This window comes from Centropristis striata, chromosome 15 (assembly GCF_030273125.1).
Source record: "Centropristis striata isolate RG_2023a ecotype Rhode Island chromosome 15, C.striata_1.0, whole genome shotgun sequence".
NCBI classification, from domain to species: Eukaryota; Metazoa; Chordata; class Actinopteri; order Perciformes; family Serranidae; genus Centropristis; species Centropristis striata.
The window spans coordinates 32,057,592-32,074,882 of record NC_081531.1 but is presented as its reverse complement, the minus strand read 5'-3'; the positions used below and the strand labels follow the sequence as shown (position 1 = coordinate 32,074,882).

The 17,291-nt window shown below is 37.2% G+C and overlaps 1 protein-coding gene and 1 long non-coding RNA gene across 2 annotated transcripts in view; both read right to left on the bottom strand.

Moving 5' to 3' along the window:
* Positions 1-2,262: 2,262 nt before the first annotated feature.
* Positions 2,263-17,291, bottom strand: part of LOC131987220 (uncharacterized) — a 47,726-nt gene continuing 32,697 nt past the window's right edge. Inside the window, exons 3-4 of the long non-coding RNA XR_009395743.1 lie at positions 12,319-12,401; positions 2,263-2,325 (exon numbers count right to left, since the gene is read on the bottom strand). This is a non-coding gene — a long non-coding RNA (uncharacterized LOC131987220). The remainder of the gene's footprint in view (positions 2,326-12,318; positions 12,402-17,291) is intronic.
* Positions 6,395-7,898, bottom strand: gsx1 (GS homeobox 1). Its single transcript, XM_059352404.1, has 2 exons — positions 7,299-7,898; positions 6,395-7,197 (listed from the first exon to the last, which is right to left on the bottom strand). The coding sequence occupies exons 1-2, from the start codon at positions 7,666-7,668 to the stop codon at positions 6,845-6,847; spliced, it is 723 nt and encodes a 240-aa protein (XP_059208387.1). The 5' UTR covers positions 7,669-7,898; the 3' UTR covers positions 6,395-6,844.

Here is a 17,291-nt window from a genome sequence, read left to right as displayed (position 1 = left end):
GATATGAAGTTGCTACTTATATACTGTATGTGTTATTGGCTCTGTGATAAGCTGATATCAATGTGATTTTTTTTAAACTAATATTTAAAAGTAACTTCCTTTTTCTGTTATCACCAGCTTAATTGATACTATTTACTTACAGAAGGACTTTAATTCATGTGTATCTTTATTTTCTGTGCTTGCATTGTATTTTATGGCCAAATTTTATTTGTTGTTTGTTTTTTTGATAGTCATGAAAACCAGAATTGTAGGACAAATATGTGACGTTATCAGAAGTCAACCCTGGAGCTGCTCTGCTAACAGTGAACTGCAGGTTGATGCTTTGTGCACACTGACTGTAATTCTGCGTGTTTAAGTCAGATGATGGTATCTCCAGGTTTTTGTCTCTTTTTTCTGTTTAACAAACACGGGATCTGATGTGTTTCTCGCCCATGAATAACACAGTTTGGATGTTAAAGGAGGTTATTTTCTAAAGATGCAGATGTTTTTATACTGTAGTTTGGATGGACTGGATGAATGATGACAGTGTTTTATTCAAAAATATGTCTGAGAAATGAGATATGAGTGTTTTTTAAATCTGTTTCATAACTTTTGTATACTTGTTGATACTGAAAATGATTAACTGAAGTGTCTGTATTCATAAGAAGAACAACTGAACTAAGAATTTTGAGATAAGAGTTTTGCCTTTATTACCTGATGGCAGCACATGAAGTTATGTACATAAGACACCCGATGAGTTTTTTTGCAACCAAGAGTTAAGAGAATAAAAAGTTCTGAAATCCCATGAGTCAGTGGTTCTGCTAACATCTTGCTTTCATAAAAATAAAAAAAAACAGTGCAAAGCAGACTGGCAAAAATCCAACCAACCAGTAAAAAAAAATATTTTATTTAGTTACATTTGATTTGAGGTCTCTGCTTTTACAATCAGAGGTTTAACAGTCTTGGGGATTTTTTTTGTGTGTTTTTTTAATTTATTACACGAATGACATTATTGACCTGGTAGTCAGAATGAATGGTACAGTACACAGAGGTGAAAGTAATATTAATATTATTTTATCACACCACCAAGTGACTCATCAAATATGAATTATGTCATAAAATTGAGGGTTTTTGTCAAGTAAAGCCCACTTTATAGAGCCAGATCGATATGGGCTTTTTAAGATCAATACCGAAGGGGACAATTTACTGATTCTTGGAGCTGGAATGAAAATAGACATTTTCTGTGTAATTTCTCCACAGATTTTGCTCGAATATGACTGTTTGTGTAATTAGAAGACTACTTTCCTAAACGTATAATTTCATTAAAAAATATTTAACATTATTTTACAGTGAGCATACAGTGTACTGCACTCAACCAAAATTAAAACTGAGAAAACAGAAAAAAAAATAGAAATAAAATAAAAAGCTAAATAAACATAATTATTATGTTCAGTGCCAGTCAATTGCTGATCATTTAAACGGATTAATAAATAAAATAAATAGCTAAGACCATTTCCAAGCCACACCAGGCATCGTTTTCTGCATTCTATGTTCAAAAGGTATTGCTTAAATTGTTAATACTGTACTATAATAGTATTATAGTACTATACTTCTTAATTTTGCTTGTGTCTACAGTTATTTTATTGATGCTTCTCAATAATTATGCTATAAACTTTTTGCTGCTGTAACAATATCAGTGGATAGAAGCGGCCGACTGATGAATCCATCAGGCTCTACGTACAATAAATATGACTCGGGTTATTAACTTTCCTCTGAAAAAAGTGTCTCTTCTTCCTCCTTTATGCCGCTCTATTCAGATCTTAAGCACATCTCTTTTCTTCCCTTTTAAGTAATTCATATTGCCTCACATACTTTACATGTTCAAAGATGTTGTTGAAACAGTGCCTTAAGTGAATGTATATGATATCATATGTTAAATTTCACATCATCATTTAAGATTGAGATGCCTGTTTTTCCTGAGAACTTCTTAATTTTCTAAAAGCTTATCACCGAGAGGGCAAATATAAAAGCGGCTGTGATGCTGCTGCTATGTGAATGAGGTGTATTCATGGGGCCCCCCAACACTGATGGGGCCCTTTTAGAGATCAGATGTAGGCTTATTCTGCACCCATATTCATATGAATGGTTGGGACCTCATATCTGGTATATTTTACTATTTGAAAATAAAAGTGCACGCTACACTGAAAATATGGTTTTACCTATTTTTAAAACAGGATGAATTTGGTCAAAATGCTTTATAGCATTGTTGTGCAGTTCAACTTACTTCGGTCTTTGCCAGCAGATGCCGCTCCTGCTCCACACTGCACCTGTGAGCGAGCCTCCACACTGCGGGACAAACACACAGACACAGTGTGAGTGTGCGAGCTGCAGGTACATCAAGTCCTCCAACTGCTCCACATGTACTGTAGCCGAGAAGCGAAAGCCACCCTGCTGTCTTAATCTATAGATGAAAACACCGTGACGCTGTGAACCATGCCTTCAACATTTTTAGCGTCTATGTGCGTGTACGCGCGAGCCGTGTGCGCGGAGTGCGTGCGTGCCAACCACTTGCACTTGCCTCCCTGTCTCCTTTTCTAAATAAACTCTCACTCTAAACTGCGTGATTCCGCAATAATCATGTACATGCACTGTAAAGTGATTAAACTGCATAAATCACATTTCTGCTGTTTGCCAAAATACAGATACAAAATACAACACAGATGCACAACAAGTGTTTGTTTTAAACAATAAATAGGATTATAATACAACGTGCAAGATTTGTGTGTTGCTTTTTTAATTACTGTCTACAGTTCCAAAAACTGTGTTTAATAAATGTATTTTTATTTTATTTTTTGTAACCTCGGTGGCCAGGTAGGCCTCACTAACCCTCGAGTCTAATATCCATGCTCACATGTGGACTGACTGGAGGTGACACTATGGTGGAAAAAGTGCACTGTAATTTTATCCAAACGTCACATCAAATAGTTGGACAACAATCCCATTGAGAAGCATTCACTGTGGCGCTTGCAGAGGTCACTTCCATGTCTGCGCAGTTCATTATTTCTCGACCTTTGACACTGCTTGTGTATGGGCCGAGAATTAAAAAGGCGTATTCTCAAGCACACTGAGAAAAGGCAAGCAGAGCACGGTGCGCGCGTTGAATATTCAATTAGAAGGGGGGAAGAGAGGAGAAGTGAAGCTGCGTGCCAGTCCTTCATCTTACATTACTGATTAGCTGTTAAACAGATTATATACAGCTGAATGGGTTCAAATGTTGCAGCAGAAAAAAGTCGGAGTTCAATGCAACGCCGAGCGGTTTCCTTCCCCTCCACTTCAGCAGGCTGAACACACTTACAGCTCCATAAAGAAACGTGTTGCTGTTCCATTTCTCCACTTAAACCACAATAAAAAACAGAGAGCAAAACGGTTTCCACCCATTAATGCAGGTTGAGTTGTTTGGATGAATCTGTACAAAAATATAAGAGAAAATACCTACAGACTGAGCAAAATTCATATTTAGCTGCCTTGGCAAAAGATACATTCATATGAATTTGAATGTATATACAAACATGTTCTCATTTCTATATTTTCTTAATCACTCATCTAGTTCTTTACAGTATTTTTTGTGTGCAAAAACCGCTGCACGCAAAATCAAAAAAGCCCTCCAAACACCATAAAATAGTAATATAACAAGAGAAAAGTGCAGTGAACTATAAAATGCTTTTTTAAAATGATAATAGCCTCCCCTCTTCCAACAATAACTCAGTATTCAACGTTTACAAGCGAGTTTGGAAGTGTGGAGCAGCAGGTGTTTGTCCTTTAAAAACGAGTAAACAAACACGTTATAAATGTACAAAGTGTTTAAAAGTTTGTAAAGTATTTTGTTAAAGTTTGTAGGTTAACATGTTTGGTTTAATACACACATTTACTAAGCAGGATAAGTTGTAAAAGTAGTTGAATGTGCAGTGCCACAGCAAGCCACGCGGGTCCAAAAGAGCTCTCATTGAGAAGCCACGTGTCCGTTTCCAAAGCCTCTCCAACTTAACCACCTCCTTTGTACGACTAACCCACATCGGCAGCGTCCCTCCACATAAAGGGATTTGCAATTTCAAGATATTTCAGCTTAAATGTTTTTGACAGTTCCCTCGCTTTTACCTCGGCTTGGTTATTTTAACTGTGCCAAATGGGTCACCTTGGGTTGCTGTCTGCGCGCAAAGGGCTTTTGCGCGCATTCAGTCTGAATTTTTTCCAACTTTCCTTGACGGGGAAACCAGCTGCTGGTCGTGAAAAGACGGCTTATTAATTGTCCTTTGTCATGCAGAATTGCTTGATTTCTAAAGAAACGTACAAAGGCTCTTTTTCAGGATTCAAGTATTTTGTTTCGTGCGTATTTTCAAACCATCGAATCAGCTGCAGCGCCGCGCCGTCTACCAGACTCTCAGGTACTGACTGCCTGCTCCCTTTGTCCCCTTTTAATGCTGTTGTAAATCGTGCAGACTGATTTGTTACAAGCTGTTCTTTTAATCTGATAGATAAGAGACATGTCAAAGAAAAGCCGTAAATAAAAAATTAGCCAGAATAAAGACAAGGGCGAGTCTGCTAGATGGGCGCCTGTTGACTCAAGCGGCTCTCCAGCGTCAGGGGAGCCCTCTCCTCAGCTCCGTCAAGGTTACGTCCACAATTCCCTTTTCTTCTTTTTAAAAAGACACCGTAGTCCTTTTTGCTTCAATGAATTGATCGGCACAAAATTAAGAATAAATAAATTGAGCATTTGGAGCACCGAGCGTATAAGCTCCCCCAGGGCGCATACCCCCGGGCTATTGAATGGATAAAGGGCGCTTTGCAGAGGACGTTGTGAGCAAAATGGGGCTCTATGGTGCAATTAACAAAATAGTCTAATCCCATATCTTAACAAATGCAAATATTTTAGTTTTGTTAAAATGGTTAAGTGAACAATTAAATGAAAGTTTACATGTGAAACTTCACATCCAAAAAAGGCACACTGATGCAGATAATGTGCTGTACGCAATTTAAGACTTTTTACTCCCTTTAAAAAAGTATATAAGTATCTTTCCACGGAGGCAAATATAATTTAAAGCCTATTCAACATAATAAATATAATTTTGAGAAGCAGAGCGTCAGTCAGAGAGCAGCTGTACCGGTGCGTAAAATAGCGAACAACACTGGAACTATACGCTGAACTCCTGGTTTTGACTTTTTAGAGATGTTTTAATGATCACATAATATAATTTTAGCTTGAATAAAAATATACATATACACACTATTTTTACAGCACGTTAAACCAGTGTTGCCAAGAAAAGTATTTTGCCCAAAAGACTGGATTTATGTTAAAAGATGCTGCGTATTATTTGTCTTGGCACATTTTTTCATTTTGTGCATTTAATGCTTTGCAATAAAAACAACATTATAAACCAATTAATATTTATGATTTTTTAATTAAAGATAATATTGGCTGAGTTGAAGAGGTTTGTATCGAGTCTAAAACACACCTGGAGCTCATAAAACCAACAATAAACTTGACCACACTGGTGCGTTAACAATAAGAACAATATGGGTCATAGACACCAAACTGTGTCTTTTCCTCATTTATTTTCATGTTAGATCGATATCTTAAAATATGCACACTCCTGATGCACCATTATACACCCACAGTGATTATTAACTCAGTCACACGAGAGGGATCATTTCAACTGGGATGAAACTTGAAAAGAGCTCCAAAGGGCCAGGCAGTGATATCAGGGTTGAGGGTCCCCAAGGGAAAGCACATAAAAGGAGCCCATAACAACGTCTTTATCATCTCAGAGTGATAAAGATTATTGAGCATTTGATTTACTCCCCTAGAGGAGGGGTCATGTAGCCCAATGCACTCCTTCTAGATACATTTTGTTTGTCTTTAGTGTGCAGACAGGGAATCTCGGAAAAAGTACCGTTTTCCTCCCCTAATTTCTGTTTGGTTCTTTAAGCAAAAAATTATGAACCTTGCAAATATTTTTTGCATATTTTTTTTTGTAAATCTGAAACACCAAACCATCCGTACGCAGACCACTTGTACCTCCATGTAAGTAAATATTATACTATAGATTTTTAAAGTTACCTTTGCGTCTCAAATAATTCACTGCTCATGCTGACACATGAAGCGCCACCAAGGAGACTTTAAATGTGTGGAAATGTAATTTATGTTACCATTTCTTACCAAATATTATCCCACAGTGTTGGACAGTATCTGATAGTCTTCTCACAGCATCTTTGAATTTTTTTAAAATCTTTTAATATCCAAACTGCTGCTACAACCCGGGTTTACGCGCACCACTGTGCGCACTCGGTGATGCGCAAAACTCAAAAATATTTAACTCACGCCACAACATAATCTGCCGCTCAGAAATATTTTTATTTAAGTATCAACATTTTTAAATAAATAAATATTTTTCAATTACACTGAAGATATAATTTCAGAGTGATGTGACATTGGGGGGATTTCTCTCCAGCTTTCCATATTTGAAGTCACAGTTCCATCCACATAGAATGAATCTAACCAGTATCGTCACCATGTGTACAAAATACTGTCTCCCCCAAAATACTAATAAACAATGTTGCTATTGTTTTGGGGGGTTTGTCTTTACAAATATGCCTATCATACTCATCGGATTGGCAACAACAAATGGACCGTTTTCAGAAAAAAACTACATACAAAACGTACAACATGTATACAGCTATACAATAATTCAGGGCAATTCCCTGATTAAATATTCTCTTTCTATGTACAGACGACTGAACACAAGTGGAACAGTCTTTTTTGGCTGTATTCAAAATCATGAGGACCAAAATATTTGAGAGAGGAGAGAGTTCAGGGGGAGACGGACAGGTCCACGTCCTCCTTTTCGGATGAGGAGGGAGATATGGGAATGTCATCGTCTTCTTCCTCCGAGCATCTCGCCGTTGACAGGGAAGAGCATTTGCAGTTATGTGATCCAGTCCTTTGGCCGCTGCTCTTGCCCTCCTTTTTGTGCTTCACTCTGCGGTTCTGGAACCAGATTTTCACCTGTTTCTCGGACAAGTTCAGGTATGTGGCGATCTCGATGCGCCTCAGTCTGGAGAGGTACATGTTGGAGGTGAACTCGCGCTCCAGCTCCAAAAGTTGTGTGCTGGTGAAGGCCGTGCGCATGCGCTTGCTGCTCTGAAGTTTGCTGTTGCTGTTTTCTGTGAAAATAGAGGGAGATTGTCAGCCACTGTGATTTAATAAAAACACATGAAATGCAGCTTCGTGCACAGTATTAGACGTGAAATGAGCCTCTACTTACCGATGGAGATGCAGTGGAACTGTCGCGGGTCCGGGACTGAGTACGCAGCTTGGTAAATCCCCGGTGCGTGGCTGAGGTTGGATGAAGAGTGTTGCCTGGACAGAGCTGAGTGACAGTACTGTGAGCTGAAGGGAGAAAAAGACGCCTTGAGGAGCGGCAGTGCTGGTGGAGACGGGTGGAGCTGGGACGCGGTCATGCACAGCGGGCAGAAGCACAGCAGCCCGGCTTTCCTGGAGTGGCAGGAGCCCGGCAGCCCGTGCGGGTGGTGCGGCGAGTGCACGGCGTACGGGAACAACGGTGGGTTGTTCTCGTTCCCCTTGTCGTTTGCCTCCCTTAAAATCAAGGAATCCACGAGAAAAGACCTCGGCATGTTTGCAAACTTGCACTGCAGTGTGGTTGAAGTTGAAAAGCCTGCGCGTGGTTTGTGTCAGCGTGCTCTCCTCGGGACGGTGGACAGCGAAGTGGTGCTGAACGCGCAGTGGAGCTCCTTAAATAGCCGCCGTGGACTCGGTTCGGCCATGTGACGGTTACGCTGTAAGCGGCCAAGAGCTCTCAATAGGGTTTTGTGCCTTTCTCTCGGCATTCCCACTGCACGCTTCCCCATTATTTCACTTGTTAACTAAATGAACTGCATAATGTAGTCTATTCTTGTCAGCCCCACCCACGCCGCAAGAGGCGGCACTGCCCATTCTCCCTTTTATCATCACTCTCATTTTATCATGGAGCACAGCTTAAATTCGCGAGAGAAAACGCTCCTGTCACATTTGGAAAGCCAGTGTATGTATTCAAGTTTTGTCTTAGACATTAAGCAGCCTATTAGGTATGTAAATAGTTATAATTGGGTCTGAATAACCAGGAGAAACTTTCAGAAATATTTACGCACATGCATAACTTTTTAATAACAGGTAAATGATGAATTATTTCCCACCATTTATTTAAGATTGAATGTTTATTATGCCTAATGAGATTATGAGACACTATCATGTGCATGTGTTTTTTTTTTTTTTTTTAATAAATATTAATTTTTGTACATGTATGCATTTGTGTGACTTGTGTGGCTACTTTACTGACAGTTGAGCGCAACACAAACGCAACAGCTGAATGTAAAGTTTATGCATATCCATTTTAAGGTTAATGTGTCATTTCTGGGCACAAAAAAAGGGACAAGTCATCGCCTGGAGGCAGCGCTGTTAAAGAGCAGTGATTAATTCCTTTGCTCGGGCCCCTGCCGAGTCGGGGGAAAGAATATGTAAAAATAACCAGGTTTTCACTCTGCGGCCCTTATTGAATGTCATTGTGGAGGGTTTTCAATGAGAGAGAAAGAGAGTCGAATTAAAGTGTGTGACAGCGGCGGATAGACGCAACAAAGGCGACTCTGTCATAGAGGAGCCCAGTGCGCGGCGCGTGAAGCCCCCGCCTCGCGCTCTGATTCAATTAAGTAATAGGAAAACATTTTCTTTCACTTTAAGGCTCTCTGAACAAGACCTTCAAAGGGACGGGACCCGTAATGTGTGAGTAAATAGTGGAATGTGGTTTCTCTTTCTCTCAGTTCTTAAATAGAGAAAATAGTCTGTGTGTGTCTTTAAATTAAGGATAGATATGACATATTTGAGTATTATTTTTAATGGGGCAATAATGAGCTGAATACAAGTTCTATCGAGACCCCTTTTTGCTTTATTATAATGGTATTGTAGCATATTTGCAAATTTAATGACTCAGATATTGTGGTCTGTTTTGGGCATATTACCTATGAACTGTCTGCTCCCCAGCTCCAAAACATCCCCACATGAGGGTGTGATGCTATCTGTTTTCTCCTCATTAAACAGGCCTAATGTGCTCAGCTTCACACCGCTAATCTTCCATAAAGGCTGGTCCTGTAATTAGGCCTGCGCCATTAAAGTAGGTACAAATTAGCAGCAGTTAAACCCTTTAACGAGACTAAATATCTGTCCGAATGACTGCCATTTTCTTTTTTTTCTATGCTTTCATTTACTGCCAGGAATTACCCATTAACTAGTCTGTCAATCTTGTTGCACTCTGTGAAACCTGTAAATACAAATCTATCGCTTTTATTCCGACTCCTAATGAAGTAATTATATGTTTTCATCGTACCTTAAAAGCTCTTTTATTCTCACAAAGAGTGTGCCATATTGTGCGCAAAAATACAAAATTAAATAGTATGTTTTTCTGCCCAAGCTCGAGTCTGAAATCATGCTTATTCCAGCAGCATGGCGCTGGCAGCTTGATGTATTGCTTAACATAAAGATGTTATCAAAGGCCCTAATTTTCAAATTATGTACAGCAGTCACCCCGTGGATAGGAATAGAGGTTTCATGGGTCGTCACGCAGGGAGGCTCATCCTAATTTGCAATCCCAACTGGAGACTGACAAATAGTTTTGACCTCCCTCTGGAGGCGCGGGCCAGAAGTGCAAAGAATCTCATTCTCCATAATCACTTGTTACTGAGATAAATAATCGAGGGAAATAGCCCACTCACATTATAACAACTCTATTACCTTTTTTTGCACCAGTCCCATGCTAAAAAAATATACATTTATAGCCACTTATGATAAGACTCATGCATCATCACATTTATATCTGTGCTTTTTCCCTACAAACCAGTAACTAGCATACAGCTGTGGGTTGGTAAAGCTTCTTATGTTTGACAGGGGTGAAAGCAATGCCCCTGAAATAGTAAATTATTTATAAGATATTAAGTTGGAACAATTGCCATCACTCAAGTTCATCCCTGATGATAACGCTGACCAGTGCCTGCTGTGCCGTTGGAGAAGCACATTTTCAGGGGCTTTTATGCAATTATACCCAAAGATCTCGTGCCTGATGACATAAAGAGAGCAGTCTGTTTATGGAGATGTAGTCAATATCTCCTTTTCTTTTTGGTATGAATAATTCATAGTTTAAGACACTATCCCCCCTCACTTAATATGTACACACACTTAAACACCCACACATCTCTAATACAAATGATGGTTTTAGCTGACAGTGTAACAGGATTTAAGGTCCCAGTGGGGTTTGGCCCAGCCGCGGATGGGCGCTGTGACTGTCGACGTGACACAGAGGGCCGGCTGCCCCTGCTAATCTCCCCCTGAGGCAACATCACAGACTGCGGATCCTGCTGCACCTCTATGGGCGCACAAAGGCCTGATTATCATTCATATGCTCACCAGAAACACCAGTCCAATAGATAACAGATGACACATAAGTACCAGCTGAATGGTGCAATATGTTGAGGCTGCTGGAGTCTATAGGGACTAATGAATCCTTAAGAGAGAGGGAGGCTGACAAAGAGCTGCAGTCAGTTGAGGTACCACAATGTGACAGATATAAGGCTCCACAGGTGAACATGGACTTGAGTGAACCAGGGAGGGAATTAAATGCTAAACATGTATTAGTCTCAGTGGTAAATATAAGGAGTTAAAGAACCTCTTGTGGTGTTTTATCATGCTGAACAGTATCTGATCGTATCTAGACAGAGAAAACCTTTCAAGGATTATCTGGAGATATTTAAGTGACTATTTCAAGATGATAATTAATAAAAAACTGCTTGGCCTCATAACAGACCAAAAAGCACAGGCGATATTTGTTGCAAACAAATTAAATGAAAGTAAATTGTTTTAAGATGTTCAGCTTTTTTAAAATGTGTATTATATATTTTGTGTCATGAAATGTGTACTTTTTATATTCAAAAAGGTTTCATGTTTTTCTTCTGTAGTGCTAAATTGTAACACAAACCAGCCTAAATGTAAGCCTGTAGTGGGTTTTGTTACTATTCTTTACTTTGACAAACTACAACACTTGAAAGCACAAAACATCATGATTTTAGCTTTATGAACTTTCTCAAGATCCCAGTTTCACTGCCAGAACAAACACTCATTTTTCAGTGTCTGTTATTGTTCCAACAGCAGCTAATATTTCTGGGCTTCTGATTCAAGACATGTCCATGTATTTCATCAATACTTTGTGTAGACGTTTTAGGGGCACACTGTAAAAAAAAGAAAGAAAGAAATAGAACCAGAAATGTACTGTATTATTTTACAGGGTTTTCCTTCTTTTTTTCTACATTAAGGGCAAATGCAAACAAATTAACAAATACAAATATTGACAATACAATGGACGTTAAATTCTGTATATCAATATAATGAGACATTATAGATTTTTTAAATTAAATTGCTTAATGGTCTTGAATGTTAAATAACAGTAAATTATATGTAAAAAAAAATACACATCATGTTGCTGAATGTAGAATTAAGGCAACTTTCTTTTTTCTTACAGCAAAACTTTAAATTTAATGTAAAGAAAAAAGTTTGAAGGTATCTTTAAAAAAAATAAAATGGAAAAAGTCTGGCAGCAAAAGTCATATTAAAGTAATAAAAAAAAGACATTTTCTCTAAAATAACTTACGGTTGTAATTTGATGGTAAGTGTTTGGCAACTTTGGCTGCTTTTTACCATTTTCTTCTACTATAATCTTCGTTTTTTGTATGTGGTTATGTACGTATTTGGAACACCATTAATAAAAGAACGCAGAGACACCAAATGCCCCATTGAATCATCACTTTCACTGTTATCATTACCAGTTTGATATCACAAGTCAATATTTAGCTTTTCTCACTCGCTTTGACTCATTTTCTTTAATTGTACCAGCTGTTTCATGGGAAATAACAACTGTATTGCATGTCTGCAAAACATAGTAACCCAAAACATTTCATTCAGGCTTTAATTCTGTTTAAAGTTTTTTTCTCAATTGTGCAATTGTACAGGTCAAAATGTTAAGATGTTTTTTCACCATTGCAGTCAAACATTGGATATATCTTTTCGTATACAGATCAGTTTTTTGAATGATAGTTTTCTCTGGCGAATGCTATTATGTATTCTTTGGAGATTTTTAGGTTTCAACAGTTGGGAAAAGTTTACAGGGAAAAGTCAATACTGTAAAAAACTGTAAAAGGATATGTACATTGTATGGATGTAGTAAATGTATAAGTGTAGCAACGTTTTACCTGTACTGTAAGCGGAAAATCCATCTTTAAGCTTTCATGTAGGAGAGAATGGGGCTGGCTGCCACATTCATCAGATCTCGCTCCTATACAAAGAAAGTGAAAGTGAAATTTAGATGTTAGATGTCACCTAAAGGGTAATTTCAGGAGTTTTACTGCATTTAAACCAAGAACAATGTTAAAAACCAGCCAAGCTTGATCAGCTGCATTGTCGCAAAGTGTTGCTCAAACGCTGGTTGGCACAGTTATGTCGTCATGGGCTTGTGTGTGTCTGTGAACATGGATGACCATTGAGAGCATCACATTTCACTGTGGATTCCAATAGAGACAGAGTGCCATGCGCATTATTTTAGCACTCTGTGTCTACCAGGAAGGACACACTGGCTGTTAGGAAGCTAATGTGTTAGCAAGCTAAATCACTTTTTACTGCAGACCTTTCTGAATTATCCACATTCTACTACAAAATGAGCTACATAATGTCAAATGCTTTAGCTTAACTTACAGAAATGTAGTCAGTCTGAAACTGACTTTGGACACATGACTTATTGACTAAATGCACTGCATATGTTAGTTAATGTTAAATTTACAGAATTTCAGGATCGCACAGTTTTCCACCTTTAAAACAGCTGATCTCTCATGTCTGTATTAACTTTTACACTTTTAGGGTATAACATTTTTTGTTGCTATCATAGCCGTTTCATTTGGCACTGCTTTTTTTCAACTGTAGAACTCAACCAAAACAAAAACTAGCTACTGGATTCTAAACCGCTGATCTGCAGTAAGCATGTAAGTGCACAAATGCGTAGGAACATGGAAGTTCTGTGGTTGAGAAAAAAGTAGTGCCAAATGAAACTGCTGTGGATAGCAACAAAAATGGTTGGACATATTCTTAATATAGCATACACAAAAAACGGGTACAATTTTTTTTTTTCAGAATGTGCCCTTGTTTAAGTGGTTAAGATAAGTCTTGGTGCAGTCTCCGTCTGCAGCTATACATTAATTTGTTTCCTGCATGGAGTGTGCGTCTAGTTCTCCAAAACTGGGAATGCACAGAGTAGACCATCATCTACTGCAGGTAATACATTGACTGTAGGTAAATAGCCTACCTCATACAAACCCACTTCAAAAAATCTGAACTATCCCTTTAAAATGGAACAACCAACCCTGTGATGGGTTGTCACAAGTGAACCAGAAGTATATGACAGTCAAAATCTTTTGAACGTAACCTATTGGGGATACAGTTTTTGAGGGATTTAAATGAAAGTAAGAAAGTGTGACAATCAACTCTGTTCTCCCCTAAAGTGATATACATGGAGCATAACATAACAAACATAGATATGCATGTAATTTCTGACAGAGTTTGATAACTTAATGGATCATTTTGCATGTGATGGTTTTAATGATCAAAGAATAATTAGTTTTGAAGATAATGACTCCTCATTTTTTATCAGAGATGCTTGAATGAAAAAGAATTTCAAACCTGTTGTAAACAACAAACCAGTTCAGAGAATTCAACATATTGTTCTCATTCAAGAATTGAGTCAAAGCAAATGAGAAAAACTGGAAAATACTACAAAATACAAGCATTAGATTTCATTAGAAACACTATGCCTCAGTTTTTGTGTTTATATATGCACTTTTCATTTAATTTGTAGGATTAATTATGCTACTATTGTTAAGTTACATTTGATATGCACACTGAAAAGCAAGAGGCCACGCTGCACACTGAAACATCTCCGCGTGTGTGAATATGACAAATGACGCATCATACGTCATGCTGACACGACTGAGCTGCGGTTCATTGAGGCGCTTCGTAAAAATCTCCTAGCAACCTCCGTCATGGAGGTCCATTAGAGAGTTGAACTCAAAGTCCCACAGTGTAAAAAGGATTATCGGAGTAATTACAAAAAGTCACATCTACAGTCAGCAGTAGTGGAAAATTCACCTTTAACAAAATGAAAAGATAAACATTATGGATCCCTACTAACAAAAGGTCTTACAAAAGGTTTTAACCTATATACTATTACTATTAACTATACAATTTTACTATTATATTATGTTGTAAAAACATATTTTAAAAAACCTATTATATTATATTGTAATGTTATACTTATACATAACGTTATCATCACACTAAACAGCACACTTTCTACTTTATATATATATATATATATATATATATATATATATGAATGCTGCACAGCAAATATGTTAAAGTAGAAAGTGTGCTGTCTAGTGTGATGATAACGTTATGTATAAGTATAACATTACAATATAATATAATAGGTTTTTTTAATATATATATATACACATATATACGTGTGTGTGTGTGTGTGTGTGTGTGTGTGTGTGTTCTGTATACTTTCTATATTAAATATCTGTTTTTTATACCCTTTACACCATACTGTGTACATCCTCATATATTTATTTATTGTTCATATTACAGACCCTGACTCCAACACCTGCACCATCTGATCATGTTGTAGTGTCTGTTTAGATCACCACCACTATCATAGCATTTATATAAATCTTGATCTGTATTTATTCACACCTTTTGCTTCCGTTATTGCTGCTGTGACAAGTGAATTTTCCCATTGTGGGATCAATAAAATGTAAGCTAATAAATCTATAATATATAACAAAAACAATCTATTTTTCTCTACTGAGCAATATCTATGAAATACAAATAAACCTCCAACAGTAGCCATGTAAGTTTAAAATAATGTGTGCATATGTCTTATTTTTTATATAATATTCAAATTTACTTTTATATCTCTGAAACTCCTGTCTGTATCTTAAACTGCTGTGATGACTGAATTTCCCAACTGGGGGATAAAGACAGTAGATAGGCTCACAGAAAACATACAGCACAAATACAAAATCACATTATACCATTATTCCTAATTATGAGAAATGACTAACAAGAAAATAATTAAAAAGAAAGCATCGATGTGACTGAAATATTAAAATTATTTTCCCCCTGATGGTAAATCTGGTTGCTAAATGTATGCCTCAGTCTGCTGCGTCGAGCCTCTCTGACGTGTTTGAGTCCAGGTCAAGTGCTGCTGTGAGGTGCGTCCTCAGAGCGCTGGCTGCCTCTACACGGCTGGCCACCTAAAGCCTCACTAAGGCTGACAACTGATAATCAGAGAAAAACAGATATCTGACAAAAAGCTTGTTTGGTGCTGGTTGTTAACTAAAAACCCACGAGTTGTGTTTTGGTTTCTTCTTTTGTTCAACATAAATTGCCATGAGTCAATCCTCTTGAGTCCATCTATTGATCAATGAGCTATGTTTTATTTACAGTAACATACGTAACAACTTTATCCATATATAGACAAGTGGAGGAAACCAATTAAAGTATGACTATGTGCAAATTATTCCTATTTTTTAGAGATTTATAGACTTTAAAATGCATAAAAACTGTACATGTAAATAGACAAAATTATCAGGTTTTTTTTTTTACAACAATATTTTGTACAACCTAGAGCTGTTTTAGAATAATACTTGGAGTGATAAGGACATTTTTATCAGTGCTTTTGTCATGTTTTTTGTCTTGGCAGCTGTGCACTTTGACAAAATGAATAGTCAGACTTATAACAGAGTTTGTACTGAATAAAGTATATCATGCATGCAACATTAGGACAGTTTCGAAGCTTAAAAGCTGCAAAAATAAATGCATAGAAAGTCTGCAAATTCAAGCCCTTGTCCAGTGACTGCAGAAACTGATGGACTGATGAACGTCCAGATCACAGCAAAATGAAAAAAATAGAGGAAATACAGGCGGGTGTAGACACCAAAAACTGAACTTTGTCAACAGCTGGAAAACATGTATGGTCATATGAATAGTAAATTCAATTTGCAATTAAGCCTACAAGACCGAGACAGTAATGTGCTTGACCTTTAGGCAAACAGCAGTGTTTCTATTGTAGAGGAAATTCAAGCTATTTTTTTTTTATTTTGCAAAAAAGAAAAGCAAACTAAGGCCAGTTTCCATCGACTGTAAACTTGTCTACATCTCAGTTTTGTCAGAAATTGGCGCCATCTGCAATGCATGACTGTAATCAGCCAGTAAACACAGTAGAAGAAATCAAGGCTTCAAACCTCGACTATCTAACCTAAGAGGTCTTCAGGAGTTTAGTTCAATTTGGCAAGTTTTAATTGTTCTGTCAAGTCAGGGATGAAGATAAATTATATATATTCCCAGAAGACAGCAACAGCAGAATCAGCTGTTCAGTCATGTGAGTTGGTGTTATGGCAGAATTTATTCTGCAAAGGAGTCCCATTTTTGTAATTAATTGTAATTATTTTTTTTCTGATTCTTTTCAGCTTTTTCAATGTGAGCCTTAAAAATACGTATAAAAATGAGTAAAATGAAACATGCCAATAAATTTAGTAAAATGACTGTGATAATGTTTTTTCAAATACTGAAAATAGTTTTATGATAAATCTATATATATATATATATATATATATATATATATATATATATATATATATATATATATATATTGCAAACCACTTATCCATTTGGGAACTTTTTCTACAAGAAAATATTTGTCATTACCCTTATTACCTTTGTTGCTGTAAATCTTAATTAGTATAAAGCTAGAAATCACTGGTATGTTGTTTTTAGCATTTGGAAGTCGCTTGAATTGATCTTACATTTAAATGTTAGCAGAAAACACATGCTGTGTGCCTTGGCCTGTTTTTGACAAGAATAAATGGGAAATAGATGCAAAGCTGACAGTCTGGCCCCTCTAATGAGCCCATTTACATCTAAATGTGATGATTTTATGGGAACTAAAATGGTCAAGTGTGTCTTCCATGAACGTTTTTCAACTTCAAAATAATACAAACAGTACAAAGCAATACTGTTTGCCATCCAGTGTCCATCATATTAATACACACAGTGTTTGTTGTTTGTTGAATTCTCCAACTGTGTATTTCACATGCAAGTCTCATCAATCCTCATG